This window comes from Cyclospora cayetanensis, unplaced genomic scaffold (assembly GCF_002999335.1).
Source record: "Cyclospora cayetanensis isolate NF1_C8 unplaced genomic scaffold, CcayRef3 CcayRef3_contig_28, whole genome shotgun sequence".
NCBI classification, from domain to species: domain Eukaryota; phylum Apicomplexa; class Conoidasida; order Eucoccidiorida; family Eimeriidae; genus Cyclospora; species Cyclospora cayetanensis.
Window position 1 is genome coordinate 165487 of NW_020312236.1, and position 14974 is coordinate 180460.

Genomic DNA, 14974 nt, shown 5'->3' on the forward strand with positions numbered 1-14974 from the left:
CCTCTGGGGCGCGTACACAGTCGTTCAATAATTACAATGCTACGCCAACAAACAAGCGTCCAAGGAAGATTCTTTCAAGTGTATCAGCATATTGCCGCAGAGTGCTCCTCCCACGAACATGGTAGTAACAGGCAGTGGTGACTCTAGTTGTGTGGGGAACACCTGCCGGGTCCGGCACCGTAAGGGCGCCTCCTACAGCCAACGCAGGCCCACTCTTCCCACCACACAGCGAGCGCGGCGTTCCGCCTCTACTTGTCCAAACAACAAGCCTTGGATCTCACGTCGCCTTGTGCACACGGCTAAGCTCCAAAGAACAAACGGCTAAGTTCCAAAGTACACACCCTAAATACAGGAGCACAAAAGCCACAAATTATGGGCTTTTGACGAAGTGTATCTGTAATAAAGATCGCCCCTGTTCATGGCGTGCTGTTTCCTGGAATGGAGTATAGGGTGTGAAGGCTACAGCTTGGCAGCGATAAGCGCGCTCTGGTCTAAAGATTATTTAAATACCCCTTGCTTGCTGATGTTTATGGGCTCATATGTGCGACGGGTGGCTCGCATGCATCTTCCTCCAAAGGAATAGATGGGGCCCCCCTGTGTCGCGGGGAGGGGGCCCCCGTGCAGGGGCCCCTCCCACCAAGAAGAGTCCTTCGTTCGTATGGGCCCTTTAGTTCCGGAGGTGTATTTTGGTTCAGGATCGTGAGCCTATGGTGCACCGTTTTTAGAAGGCTACTGTGCATCCGGTGCTCCTTTGTTTCGCGCGTGGCGACTTGAACGAGCTGCATGCGCCCTGGGGGTATCGCCAACGCTTGTAGTTCCCCGTGCGGGTGCTCGGTAGCAGCAGCAGCAGCGCAGAATGGTCCTATGTGCTTTCAACTGCAGCGTAACAGCAGGCCGGACGCAGCGGCTCGTGTCACTTGTTCTCTGCTGCTGCTGCTGCAGTTTCAGTGCTGAAGCCGCACGCCTTGCTTCCCAGCCAGCCGTAGCAGCCCCCTTGACGGGAGAAATCCGTATCTGCTTTCTTTCCCGTTCAGGCCGCACGAGCGCGTCTGAAGCAGCCGCCTTAGTCACAGCCCCTCGCCTGCGTTTCTTTTCCGCACAGGAGCCTTACGGGGTGGGGTTGCCTCTCGGTGTCTCTCCAGCCCGAGGCTCGCTCCAGCCGCACCAGCAACTGTTGCAGGCCAAGTGTTGCTTCGATATAACTCTTCCCGAAGACACCAAAGGAAGCCACAGGCGCAAGGGGGCCTCCAGAAATCCCCTCAAGAGGCTGCTCAAGATACCACGGGGGGGCTGGAGGCGCATCACCCCCAGCGTCAACAAGAACACAAGCAAGCCTAATGATCGCAGCAGCACGGCATTAAAGGCAACTTTCAGCCACACACCGTCAGGAGGAGGCTGCGAGGAACTCCTACTACCCCCTGCAGGAGCAGCAGCCCCTCGCGCATCCATCATGGCAAGCCGCTTTGTGGATATTGGCGCCAATCTGTGCGACCCCATGTACGAGGGGAAGTATCACGACAAGCAAAAACATCCACCTGACATTCACCTGTACGTTTCCCGCGCAAAGAACCTCCCAAATCCTTGACAGCCTGTGCATTCAACTCCTCTTTGGGTCAGCTAGCTTGCGCCTGCACAAGCTCTTCTTCGCTCTCTGCACTTGGGGCTTTATATATGTGTATATATTTATATATTGCAACAAACCTGATGGGTGTTAAGGCCTGAGGTGTATGTGTATGTATGTATGTATGTGTGTGTGTGTGTGTGTGTTTTTTTTTTTTTTATTTTATTTATTATAGAGTTTTGCGGCGTGCCGAGGCCGCTGGCGTCGACAAAATCATTCTAACGAGTGGAGCCTTTGAGGACCTTCGCACCAACCTCAAGATTGCTGAACTCTACGGTATTCTGATGCCAAATTTTCCCTTATTCTGCCACAACGGCAGCAACAGTCGCTTAATTTGGCCAGGCATCCAGAACGGCGTCTTCCTAAGCGCTGCTCGCCTGCCCCCTATATATATATATATATATATATGTGTATATATATGTGTATGTATGTGTATGTATATATATATATATATATATATGTGTATGTATATGTGTATGTATATATGTATATATATATATCTATATGTATGTGTATATATAGATATGTGTACATATATATGTGTGTATATATATCTGTATATATATATATACGTGTATGTAGATATGTGTATATATGTGTGTAGAAAGAGTACGTGCAAGAACACTAGACTTTAGGGCTTTTGATGCATGCGTACAGATCCGGAATGCGAGCGCCTCTTCATGACCGCTGGAATTCATCCTACCCGCTGCACCGAGTTCGCTGCCCCCAGCAGCACAACAAGCGGCATCGAGAGCGAGTTTTTCGATTCCTTTGCTGCCAAAGTAGAGGAGGCGGGCTTGCGTCTCTCGGAGTACCCTGAGGTGTATGTACAGCGGCTTTTTGAAGTGCACCAGGAGCTGCAGCGGGACCAGCAAAGGCAGCGCAAAAGGCGCATTGTTGCAGTTGGAGAGATCGGCTTGGACTATGACCGCCTTCACTTCTGCGACGCACCTACCCAAAAGCAGTGAGCAGCAAGTCTGGATACATAGTCGGCATCCTGCGGAGAGCAGGCTCGATAAATAGGACTGCTGAGAAGGCCTCTTGGCACTCGACTTCTGCACGGGAGCAGCCACTGTCTGCCTACCGCTGCATCTGCATGCCTGGCGCTCCTAGACTTTGTTGGGCTTGTCAGTTGTTTGCGTTTCTCGCGTAAGTGGCCTTATGCAGGGGTGTGGGTGCGCTGTTGATGCACAGGTGCTTCGAGCTACAGTTGGCCTTGTGTCACACAAGCCGCCTCCCCCTCTTCCTGCACATGCGGAATGCGGCAAGCGACTTCATAGGTACACAGGCTCGGAGCCAGCTAGCGTCCTGCACTCTGCCTTGAACAAAAGCCGCCGAGTGCCACTGCCCTTCCCTCCCCCCGTTCCCGCCTTGTCTTGCACAGCACACGATCTCCAACGCCGCATGGGAAGCAAGCCTCTCTGCGCAGCGCGCCTGCGGATTCTCCGCACTGTGCGCGCTGCGACTGCCTGCATGCAGATATTCTGCAGAGAAGGGAAAATCTCTGGCGACCGAGGGGCGGAGTCGCACATTCTTTCACAGGCACCGCTGAGGAGGCGAAGCAGTTGCTAGACGCGGGTCTTTACATTGGTAACTTGAGTTCCCATGCGGCTCTCATTTAGATGTCGTGAGAAAGGCTAGATAAGGAATTGGATGGGGGTGTAGGGTTCGGCTCCCAGAGAGCGTGGTGTGGAGCCTGCCTGGTGTGGGTGGGCGTGGCTTAGGCCTCAACGGCTGCTCCCTCAAGACGCAAGAAAATCTCGCAGTAGTCCAGCAGCTGCCGCTCTCGCGCATTCTTCTAGAAACTGGCAAGTCGCAACTGGCGAGCCTTAGCCTGCAGAGGACGGCGACAGCGCGACGCGCCGTTGCGCTGCTGCACGAAGGGTTCGCTGAAAGCCTCTCAAAGAAGGCTTTGTGTGGGTGGTTTGTGCGCAAAAACAGATGCTCCTTGGTGCGGCCTGAGGCATACCCATGCGGGGTTCTCTCGCCTCAACGAAGAGCAGGCAAGCAAGCCAGCTGTCGCTGTTTTCGACGAAGGACTAGCTTGTGCAATGCAGGTGCAGGCCTGGGGAAGGATGCCTGCTCTAGGGAGTTTTTGCCTTTGAGGGAGTCTGCGTTCTCAGAGATCGCTGCTGAACGGAGTGAAGCCGGAAAAGTGGGAGGCGGAGAGCCAAGTGAAGGGGCGCAACGAGCCGTGCAACATTCGGTTAGTAAAGCGGCTCGAGTTTCCTAGAATCGCTCTTGAGAACCTCCCTCCTGCTGACCAAGGATCTGAACCTCAGATTTCTGGTGTGTGGTGCTTGTGCGTGGGGTTTGCACGCAGAGCCGTAGCGGCGATTGTTCGCCAGTTGGTTGCACCAGAGCTCTCTGAGGAGGATTTCTGCAGCAGGTAAGCCGCAAGCTGTCTAGAGTTTTTGCTTAACTATAGAGCTGCATGCGCATTGGGGTGCTCCGGCGTCTGGAGCACTCTGTCTGCATAGGGCCGTGAGTCCTCGTTTTCACAATTCAGGATTTGGTGTATGTGTGGGGGGTCGCCCTTTGTTCAGGATATATCACAACACGCTGTCTCTGTTCTCCTCCTTGCCTTCCTAGCGACATTAGAGGTCCCTTTCTACCAGCTGGAAGTCTTTTTTCCATGCACTGGAGCGGGGGCACACCTGCTGTGTGTGGTCGCCGTCAAGACTCCCCTGTGCAAACCCTTCGGCTTCTGCAGTGGCGTCAGCAGCCCGCCTCACCTTCGGACTTGCAGCTTAACTGCTTGCCGGACTCTTTGGTGCGTGCGTGAATCATAGATATCCGGTAAGAGAATACTCGAGAGAATGTATAGAAGAAGCGCTTAGAGAAACAACTGGCTCCGTGGCTCTGCTAATAGTGTTTACGAGGCTTAGCGAGGCTTCTCGGTTCGTTTGCTGTAGCTGCCCGTGCCCCTCTTCCGCAGTCTTTGAAACTGCGCAGAAAGGTATATTCGCCACGCTCTTAGATCCCCGACGTAACATCTAGAAGGCCTGCCGCCCTCTTGTAGATTGCCTGAGCGGGCAGCCTTTTGTAACGCCTCGAAAAGCCACCACTCACTCCCCGGTACTTCAGCTGAAGGCTCTTTGCTGGCCTCTTGTGGCTGCATGTGCCTGATGAGTTCCGCCGCTTCTGCAACCACAAAAGGCGGTGCTAATAAGGCTTGGGGGCAGCACTCATGGGTTGTCCGACGTCTCAATCGCTCGCTAGGGGGCGAGTTTGGGAGCAGATCTCGAATTTTAGCTTGGAACTCATGTTCTAAATATGCTCTGCCTCCTGGATGCACTTACGCGCCAAAACTGCGGCCGTATTTCGCAAGTTGAGGATTTATGGCCACTGCACTCTGGAGGTTTCTGGGCGTGCTCGTGCTGCCCCTAGTGCCCTATCAGGCCTTCCGAGTACGCTCGAATCCTTTGGGAAGGCTCCACTGCGCATTTTCTGATTGACTCTGGCTTTCCTCAAGCTCCCTCTCCCCTTCGCCCCCACACTTCCCCACGTCCCTCCCTCCAGTGCGGAATTGAGCAACAGCGTTTTCCTGAGACTGGGGAGCTGTCGTGCGGCTGGGAAGGTTAGACTTCCCTTGCGCTCCTTAGGCCACCCCCTTGCGGGTGTCAGCACTCTCGCTACGGGCCTTGCTGGATTCCCCGAGTCGCTCTCACATTTCTGGCAAGGCCTTCCCTCCCCGCGCTGTAACTACACACGCAGAGGAGGCATGGGCAGCCTCATCATCTGCGAGCCAAGCCCATGAGATCTACAGGGGAGGAAGACAGGGGGCGATAGCGCATGCTGTTGGTCAGGCCAACTCCTGTGCCATACTCTTGGATCCCTGCACGGGAAACCTTGTGTGCCGAGCCGCGTTCGGCTCTCAATGGCGCTGCACATAATGCTAGCATCTACCCGACACTCGAAAAAAGCGCGCATCGAAATCGTAGGGGGGTGGTTGTGCAGCCGAACCCGCATCAGGCGTGCCTTGTGTGGTGGACAGACCCCAATCTAAGCGGCACCTCTTAAAAAGGCCAAAGTTGAGTGTGGAGCGTGCCAACTCCAGAGGGCCACTTGTGTTTTACAGGGCCACGTAGAGACACAACAACCTCATTATGCAAAAAAAAAGGGCGAGAAGGAGTCATTGCCCAGTGCCTTTCTTCCCGCCTGTTTATCTGCGTGCCGAGGAGATGTAGGCTCAATTTCGCAGACTAGCTGCTTCCCAGCCATGAGCCGGAAATCTCTCCGACTTGGGGTAATGGGGAGAAGAAACACACTAGGGCTTCACTCTCATCAGCTGAGCTGCATCTAGAGGGATTGTGTGCAAAGGACATGCATCGACAGACTACGGGAGACTGCGCTGCGGCGGAAATTCGGTCATGCATGGCACTCGCCACCCTAAATTCAAATGCGACTATGTCCACGTGTGCGCAGAGACAATATATATACACAGGCATTTATACGCATGCAGGTAAGCGTGCAGGCAGCAAATGACTGCTCATCACGGGCTGCCGCTTTCCTGAACACACGGTTGATCCTGGTCAAGGCCTCGATTAGAGCCTAAAATAGCGCGTCTAAATCTTTGAGAAATTGTTTCATATCGCTACTAACTTGCTGCGCGTACACCCGAGTGTCTGCATTCAACACGGCCAGTACAAGTTCTGCAATGTCCCCTGCTGCTGCTGTTGCCGTTCGACGAAGGAGCGGGATGTCAAAAAGTGCTTCCCTTGTGTTTTCAGCTGTCGCCTCAGTAAGACACTTCATGTGCTGCACCAAAGCCTCAACAAATGACTTTTCGTCCTCCAAGGCTGGTTTAGGGGCCAGCGCCAATCCAACTGGAGGTTTGCTGCTTTGCCCATGCACCGAGTTCCCCATATCTTCATGAAACCGGCTGATGAGCTCCGCGTGGGTTTTCTGAGCATTCCTAGCTTCCTGTAGCGCAGTGCCTAGCTGAGCATACAGGTCCAACGCTTCGCGATGGAGCTCCGACGATCTCTCAAGTGCGCTTCCCACATAGTCGGTCACACCTTCACGCTTATATCGCTCGAGGAGGGAGGACTGGCGTACTGTCTGAACTTCTTGTGCAGCTGTCACGGCCTCATCCTGTGCTACAAGCACGTTCCTGGCTGCCGCTGCAAGCTCAGAGACTGATCTGGCTGCCCTTAGGGCTGTGCACGACGCGTGAAGCTGTTCCTTACTCCGCTGAATCGTTGCCTCTGCCCTTCTCATGACGAGCAAGACCTCTTCTTCGTCCTCCTCTCCCGCATAGACCGGCCTGCCAAGAATCTTGTGCTCTGCGTCCATTACCTTTCTGATTTGCAACTCAGCCCTCTTGAAAACTTCCTGCGCCTCCTTCGCCAATCTTAGAGCCTCCTGCTTCGCCGTCCCAGAGGGCCAGAGCGCAAGAGCATCCAGCAACTCTGCTTTAGACTTTAAGGAGTCGTCTAGTTGCTCACGAGCGAGACTTTCAATCGTTATGCTTTTGTTCAAAAGCTCGAAGACCAGTGGCGCGGCGGCCTGTGGTGTATCCACCTCATAAATCAAGTCGACGGCTCTCCGAAAGTTTCGTTGGTTAGATTCTAAGGACAGCACCGCGGAAGGCATAGAAGCAGATAAGGATCTCAGCGCTTCGAAGTAAATCTTTTCCGCTTTTCGAATCAAAAGCTCGAGACGCATCCATGCCTTCCCATCAGTCCAGACCGAAGCTGCATTAACTGATTGCGATTGCATCATCGAAGAAAGTAACGTAGACGCATCTCCGAATGCGGTAATGTTGAGAGCTGACATGGATTCGTCCATGTTTTTTAGCAAGTCATTCACTTCGACAACAAGACGTTTAGCGTGGTTTGTTTGCTCCATGTGCTTAGTCAACAGCCCACTCGAGCGCCGAAATGGAGAGTGTTTCCTAGTGCCTTGCATTCCCGAATTCGCAAAACCTTCATGCACCTCTTCATTCAAGGATGGAATTTGCCATCCGAATCCAGAGGCTGCAAGCTGCGCTGTTTCTGCAGTCAAGCCCATGATGGTCATGAGCTTCTGCTTTAGTTCTCTGGTGTCATAAGTGATTCCCATTCTTTCTTCTCCTGAAGGGTCTGATGGGGACTCAATTTGCTCCTCCCCCTCGTAAGGGTTATAAAAGACAGAGGGTTCGTACTCCACCACGACATTGGAAAATGCTTGCATCAAGTCTGCTACTTGTGAACGCAGCTCTTTCGCCGCGCTCACATGCTCGACGGCCTCCCAAGGTGATTTTGCTCCTTTGATTCCCATCAGTACATTAGGCACCTGCTCAAGGAGCACACTGGCCGTTTCGGTGGAAGCGAAGCAAGGAACCGCTAGTTGCCACAGGTGTTCAGGCAGGCGAGCCTTCATGAGACCCGCTTTGCTGCGCTCCATGACATTGAGCATGTTCAGAGATTGCGTAACAGTGCCAGCCACCACGTTATGAGCCGCGACACGAAAGGTTGCTAAACCCTCTCCTGTCCACGCCTCTACTTCCTGCTTGAAAAACTGCAGCCGATCAAGTGCCTCTTGCACGATACGCACATCCCTTCTAGCCGTCCGGAGCGAGGCATAGACTGCTGGCAGACTCTTGGACCTGCCAACACTGTCGCTAATACGGGCGCTGGCAGCTTGCAATTTCTTCATTTCCTGATGCCCAATGTTCACGAGCTTTTGCACCGCAAACACATGCGCCGGAATCACCTCGTCTGCTTCAGCGACCTCTTTATACAGCGGCACCAGCTGCGTTATATGAAGCTGAAACACATGCATCATGTGCAATAGCTTTTGGGCCTTTTTCTTCGGCTTCTCAATGAGCGCTTCCGCATAGCTCATGATCTTATTCGCCTCCACTGCCGCCTCGTCCCCCAAACGCTGAATGCTCGAGTAGACGTGGCGCGCATGCCGGGCCCGCACTACAGAGGCAGCCAGAGGATTTTCAGAATGCTTTCCAGGTGAGAAGTCGAGCAGCGATTTTTCCAGATTTTCTGCCTTCTTAAGGAGACTCTGGAGCGTCTTCAAGGCGCCTCGAGTCGCTGGCGTGTCTAGTCGCTCCACAACGCCTTCAGCTTCCTTCACAAGTTCGCTCAGGATGCTGGTGCGCAGACTTTCGGATGCGCGTTTCGCTTTCTCGTAATCGCGATCTCCGCTGTACAGAGAGAGCCTCTCCAAGTCGTCGAGGGGCAGCTTCTCAAAACCCCTCTCAGGTCGGAACCACTCTGCGAACAGCGCCTGCCACTCCGTACCCTTGATTCGATGCACGGCGAGAAGTGCCCCCAAGAGCAGGACGCATGCAACAGCCCATTTCTGCCACTTGCGCGGCAGGGAAGGGCCAGAGTTTCTGCGCCTGCGAGGAGCTGCCCTCGAAGGTGCCTCTACGGGAGTGAATCTTGAATATGAATCCCATGAGTCCGAGCTGAGCGTGTACCAGGAGTCAGGGTGCGTCACAGTGGAGGTCTCTTCGCTGATGAAGAGGTCTTCACCTGCAAGCCGGAGGGGAAAGGCTTCAATCAGATGCGGGGTGGATTCAGTCAGATGCGGGGCGGATTCAGTCAGATGCGGGGTGGATTCAGTCAGATGCGGGATGGACTCAGTCAGATGCGGGATGGATGCCTGCTCGCTTACGAGGCCTGTGGAGTCGGAGGAGGCAGCAGCCAAGACGAAGGGACTGAGCAGCAGCAGCAGCCTCGCCTTCAATCCTGCGAATACACTGCAGCTGTGGAGGCAGGGGGACCCCGCAGAAGAACGGCTGCCGGCCTGGAGGCGAGCAGGGTAAGGCGGCATAGAAAACATGTGGGAAGGAGCTGCGCACGAATGTGGGATGGAGAATATGTCGGTGTCGACGCGCCCGCCGGCTCGGGAAAGGAGCAGAGTCAGCAGACAAGGTAGCTGGCAGCAACGCGGGGAAGCGCTGCAAACGGCACTGCAACTGGCTGCGCTTCCCAGCGCTGCTCGTCCTACTTAGATAACCAGGAACAGCTCCCCATGCGCCCAGAGAAAGCCATTCGTTCAGTCCTGGGCAAGCCCATGGGCAGCCAGCGTCTGTGAGGAGAATTTGTATCCCACTGCGTGGTTGCAGATCTGCCAGAACACCTTCTAGAACACTATCATCCGCTACAGGCGGACTTCTGCGATTGCAGACCCATAAGACGCGGCAAATGGCTTTTAAACTGATTTAAAGCCCCTTTGAGAACTCTTGAGTCTTCGTTCAGGAGCGAAAAGCCACCCCCAACACATGAGCAGCGCAGCCCCCGTTCAGCCCCTAGGCGAGCGAGGAGGCCACGGAGCGAGCAACTTTCCTCATTCTCCTGCTCATCAACGAGCCTCCCCTTCCACCTAAGAGCGCAAATTCTCTCTAACTTAGTACCAGTCTCTTTCCTTTGGGCCCTGTGAGCTGCGAAACGCGCTCGCTTCGAAGAACCTCCGCTGCAAGTGCACCAGTCGACTCTCACGACGTTAACACTCGCCTGCTTGCCCGTGGCGGCATAGACGAGTCGAAAACCCAGTAATAAAAAAGAATTATCGGCACACATATGGACTGCATGTTTTTGAATAGGTTGCATCCGACAGAAAAGTAACGGGCAAGAAGGCCTCAACACAGTGTAATCGAACCGAAAGCGCCATCTGCCCCTCCTGCGCGTAAACTCCTGAAACGGATAAACAGAACGCGTCTTACAGGCCAGAAATCCCAGAGTGCCTTTCTGCATTGCGCAGCACGGTGCGCATTGTTCTTCCTTCGCCACTCCAGGAGGTGGATGTACAGGAGAATGCCTTCCGAGGGCCTCTCTCTCTCTGCTTTAAAAGCCTATAGCCTTAATGTCGTGCTCCAATTGAAAGGACTAGCGCACCGTTGAGTGCTTTTCATCCTGAGCCTATGGCCTGAGTCCTACTAAAGCACTCTCCTCCGCCGCCGTCCCACCTGACATGCGGAAAAATACTACGCATAAGACCAGCTACACCATCCACGCCTTTCAAGCATTTGCACAGTACATGTAGGACACATGCACACAGTCAATGTCCTCACAGAGTGGATCCAGCCATGCGGTGCAGAAAAACGAAATGAGAACTGCGAAGCCTGTCGGTCCACAGCCCACTAAACTAGTTCTACGAGTGAAGAGGTGGTGGTTACCTTGCGCAGCATGGCTTACTGACTACATCCCTCGTTTCATCTAGTCGGAGTGCCCTGTTATTACGTAACTTGCATTCAGTGACTCCCAGGAAGGGGAAGCAATGTGTTCAAGGGCTTCCGTCAATTTGTTGCCTTGCTGTGATGAACCAAGCTACCATCCCTCAAGATTGTAACAGAGTCTAGTTTACCAAAAAAATAGTCAAGAGCATATCTTTTGTTTGGCTGCTCGTGTTTTATTCCTCAATGAGCCTACTTTTGCAGTCCACATTGCGTGGGTACTGCTTCATCGAAGTTCCATGTACGGAGATGCAGATCTCCAGACTCGTTACAAAGCGACAATGAAATTATTGAGTTCTTCCTGAAGAAAGTCCGTCCTCCCGCTGCCCGTGGTCCTCAGAGGTTCCATCATGAGGTAAGATGAACACGTAGGCAGAGAGTTGCTGTCCCTTCTAAACAATCCGAGCAACCACAGCCACTTGCACACAGCGTGTAGCGTACGTTCATACGAAATATGTGTCTTGTTCTACCGAGGTGACACGTATGAGTAGACGAACCATGGAGTCAACTTCTAACTGATTTGAAGGTAAATACAACTAGTTCATTGAAAAGGGTTTGAGTTCAGCTTTGCCCGTTACGTCTCCCCCCTTTATTTCGAATTACACTCCCTCGTGATCTAGAAAATGCATGCAGGAAGCAAAAAGAACTCCCCCTTCATCATCGTTCCCCGGGCACGCAAAAACTGTGCAAGCGGGAGAGCAAAATTGTACATCAAAAACTGAGGTGAAATTGACGGGAAGAAATGCACACACACTGTACAAGAACAAACCAACGACCAAAACAACACGACGGCCGTGGTGCGATGTCGGTCTCCTTAGAGCGCTGAAACGCATAACTCTTCTACTACTAGAGAGCACACGATACCTAACATGTAAAAGAGAAATCGAAATACACTCTTGCTCTGCAGTGCCTCCATGCACTCTCTGCATGCAAACGCAGCGGTGCATGCACCCTAGTCGATTTCAAAGCCTCGAAAGAGGCAACGGCCAGAATGTAGGGAGAAAATGCCTGAAGGCATTCATCTGAATGTAGAGGACACTTTAGCAACAATAAGTGGTAGCTTTCGAAGCAGCACCAGCAGATGAAAGAGCTACTTCAAGCAAATGATGAGCTGTCAAAAGACAAGTACCACGGAGGCAAGGAATATCAGTGGCTGCGATCAGCGCTGGCAATCAAAAAATAATATGAATTCTCCTTCAGGCACCGAGGCCCGCAGCTGCTTATCCTTTGACCACTAAGCCCTTCACGCCGTAGTTCACCAGAAACTCTCGTCAAGTGTTACCACGGCGCTTCTAAATTTCAGCAATCCAAAGGTGTTCTGTGAACACGCTGGGTCCACAGGGGGAATTCGCGTGTGCTACAAATTACTCAAGTACTCTGGGGGGTTAGAAATTGTGCAAGAAGTCAATATTAATAGTTCTGCGGCACCTTCCACCCAAAGGAAAATCAATAGAACAAGAGATATCATTGTTTTGTGGGAGAAGCGTAAGTGATCCCCCACGCGTGGACGCAAATTTCGTCTCATCACGTGATGCATCTCGTAAAGCCTCCAGATCCACCAGGAGCAAGTCTGCAGGCTTGAAACACATAGCCTACCGGCACTTATCATAAATCCGTGTTTGCCCTTTTGTAGTATTTGTAGATATTCACGCGTACTAGCCACTTGTTGTTTGCATATCTCCGCCACTAGGGGTGGTTGCTGGCTCCAAAACACCAGGCCCCATCCATCTTTTGTACTACAAACCAGCTTCTCAATAGAAGGAAAATAACGCCCGGCAGGGGGATTTCTGTGATCATACAATCGACTTCAAAAAAACTGCGGTAAGTGCACTGTGCTCATCAGCCTCAGGGTATTTGCGGTAATCAGTTTATCGTAAATGTCAATACAGGTCATATCGGCCACCAGAATGCACTAGTGAGCTTTGGATCCGTGTGGGTACTCTTGGGCAATCCGCGAAGCTTCCATGCATGAGTCAAGGATGATTGCACGACTTCGTGCATCATGGGAGTGCTGAAACAAGGGGCGGAATGACATATTTGGCGAGCCTGCAAACAATAACATAGATGCTATCGTGACCCTTGAACTTTAGTAGTCCAACACTAAAGTTTAATTTTCAAAGTAGTCCAAGTCCTTTCAGGAGCCAGAAAACTTTGCAAAAGCCGGGTTTTACGATGAATGCGCAAATTCACCTGCTGACAATCTGAGCATTGGGGTTCATACGTCTGTGCGGCAGGACGCATTCCTGGCCACTGGTAGGACCGTGAGAGCTTTCAAACTGTGACGTGAATTCCCCCATTACCCTTCCCATCGCTCGCAGAAAATGACCATGTGCTTTGCCCAAAAAAGCGCTGCTAGTGAGGTTACGATGTACAAACAATGGAGTTTCCGCTTTGTTAGAACCACACGCTGCAGTGCTTCAACCTTTTGGAAATGTGAATTTTGGCAACACCTTTGGAGGGGTGGGTGTCAAAAGCATAGGACGGAAGCACTTTGATTAGAGACCGTGATTCATCACAGACAAGGACGGTTTCGCTGCACTGGTTGATTGCTCCGTCGTCGCGAGAATGCGTTGGCGACTGCGCTAGTGATGCCCCGAATAAATTCCACTCTAAATTCGTATTGCAGCAGGCACCCAAGCCAGCGAACAACTCTAGAATGTTTTTCATTCCTCAAACTCTCTGAAGGCCGGCAGCATTAGAGACAGATGCTTGGCGTGGAGAGTAAAAAGGCCCCTAACAAAATAGTGCCTCAATCGGAGTTGTCGAATGGCTGGTCAATGGCCCTTGTACAGGATCAGCCTCCTCTGTCCAGCTCGCAGGCTGTTTCTCTGCGAGAAAAAACTATCCGAGCAACTTTGGAAGTCAGCTTTTGGTAGTGAGACTCGAGGTTAATCAACCTTCATAGCGTTCTACGAGTGTGGAAAGGAAATGTCCACGCCTAAAGTGCTTCAACTTTTGCCGAATGTGGCTCAATTCCTCCAGCTGAAACCACGACCAGAGGGCCAGCTGTTCTCGAGAAAAACAAACACCTACGTATGGCCGCGTGCCACTGCCGCCCCGCAGGCGTGGGTTCTGTAGATGTGCTTTTGAGAATTTCGATTGGATATTTAGACACGTTGCATCGAGATCGTCATCAAGTTCTTCCTCCTGATTGGCTGGAAAGCCCTGGACTAACTTGCCGCTGCCCCAGTAGCCGGGGAATTGTTCAGTCCAAGAGGCATACAGGGATACTAGAGTTTGCGAGTGCGAATGTGGAGCACCGTTTTGTGCCTTCTGTCGAAATGAATGGGGATCAGGAAGAGAGTGCTAGTCAGGTGGAATGTCCACTAGACTGCTTAGCCGTGTCGGGTGTCAACGAGTTGGCCAATGGGAGGCATCATGAACTGCTGCTTCACAACAATCTTGTTCAGGCACTTCGCGTTACCGCACATGTGCTACCTCTCCCGTCTTGTTTCGGATCCCACACTCGATATGCCCAAATGCGCTAGTCGCGTCCTGCACGTCGCTTTGTTTGACAGTATTTCCTCCCAACCCTCCAGCTCGTGCCAGGCCGTTCGGGTTCTAGATACTGTGGAACATAATTTGGAGCTGACACGAAAAGTAACGCGAAAGACGAGCTGGACGACCAGCGGTTGGTCGTTCTTATCTAGTAATCTGCGAACTCTTCCTTGATATTTGCCCATTACTGCTGTTCCTCTACTAAACCCAATCAAAGGCCCAATAAAGAACCAGTTGCAGAGCCTTTGAGAAGGGATGCATGCGACTGCGCGCCGCCGCCGTTCCCCACTTTTCAGCGAAACTTGATGGCGTAGGAGCGAGGGGAGGGGCACCCAGCGGAATGTTACCCACGAGTTGCCAGCAAAGCAGGCAGGCAGGTGTGTGCGTGTGTGTGTCGCTGGATGCCTCCCCTGCACCGACTATACGCTGAGCGCGTCCGCTGCAGGAAGAGACCGCAAGAAGCCGCAGCCACACCGGCCGAACGCAAGAAGAGACTTTTCAACGAGTCTGTGCAGTTGGGAGAACCGGCTGTTGGGCACTTCTCACTGCCAACACTGCTTGCTGGCTGGCGCACATTCTCAAGCTCTTTGAGGCTCTAAGGCGCGAAGCGCGCAACCTCTTCGCAGCGAGAGAGGCTCTCAAGCTAGCAGAAACCCAAGGTCTACTAGAATGCG

At 52.6% G+C, this 14974-nt stretch overlaps 2 protein-coding genes across 2 annotated transcripts; one reads left to right on the forward strand and one right to left on the reverse strand.

Annotated features, from left to right (window-relative positions):
* The first annotated feature begins 1450 nt into the window (after window positions 1-1450).
* LOC34622499 (deoxyribonuclease Tat-D) lies at window positions 1451-4956 on the forward strand. The gene is made up of 9 exons (XM_026338595.1): window positions 1451-1548; window positions 1797-1897; window positions 2279-2585; window positions 2688-2770; window positions 3346-3429; window positions 3563-3645; window positions 3745-3827; window positions 3945-4010; window positions 4644-4956. Exons 1-9 carry the CDS (start codon window positions 1451-1453, stop codon window positions 4954-4956), a joined length of 1218 nt encoding a protein of 405 aa, XP_026194380.1.
* A 1219-nt stretch (window positions 4957-6175) lies between these two features.
* LOC34622498 lies at window positions 6176-8452 on the reverse strand. The gene has a single exon (XM_026338596.1). The coding sequence runs from the start codon at window positions 8450-8452 to the stop codon at window positions 6176-6178; it is 2277 nt and encodes a 758-aa protein (XP_026194381.1).
* Window positions 8453-14974: the final 6522 nt, after the last annotated feature.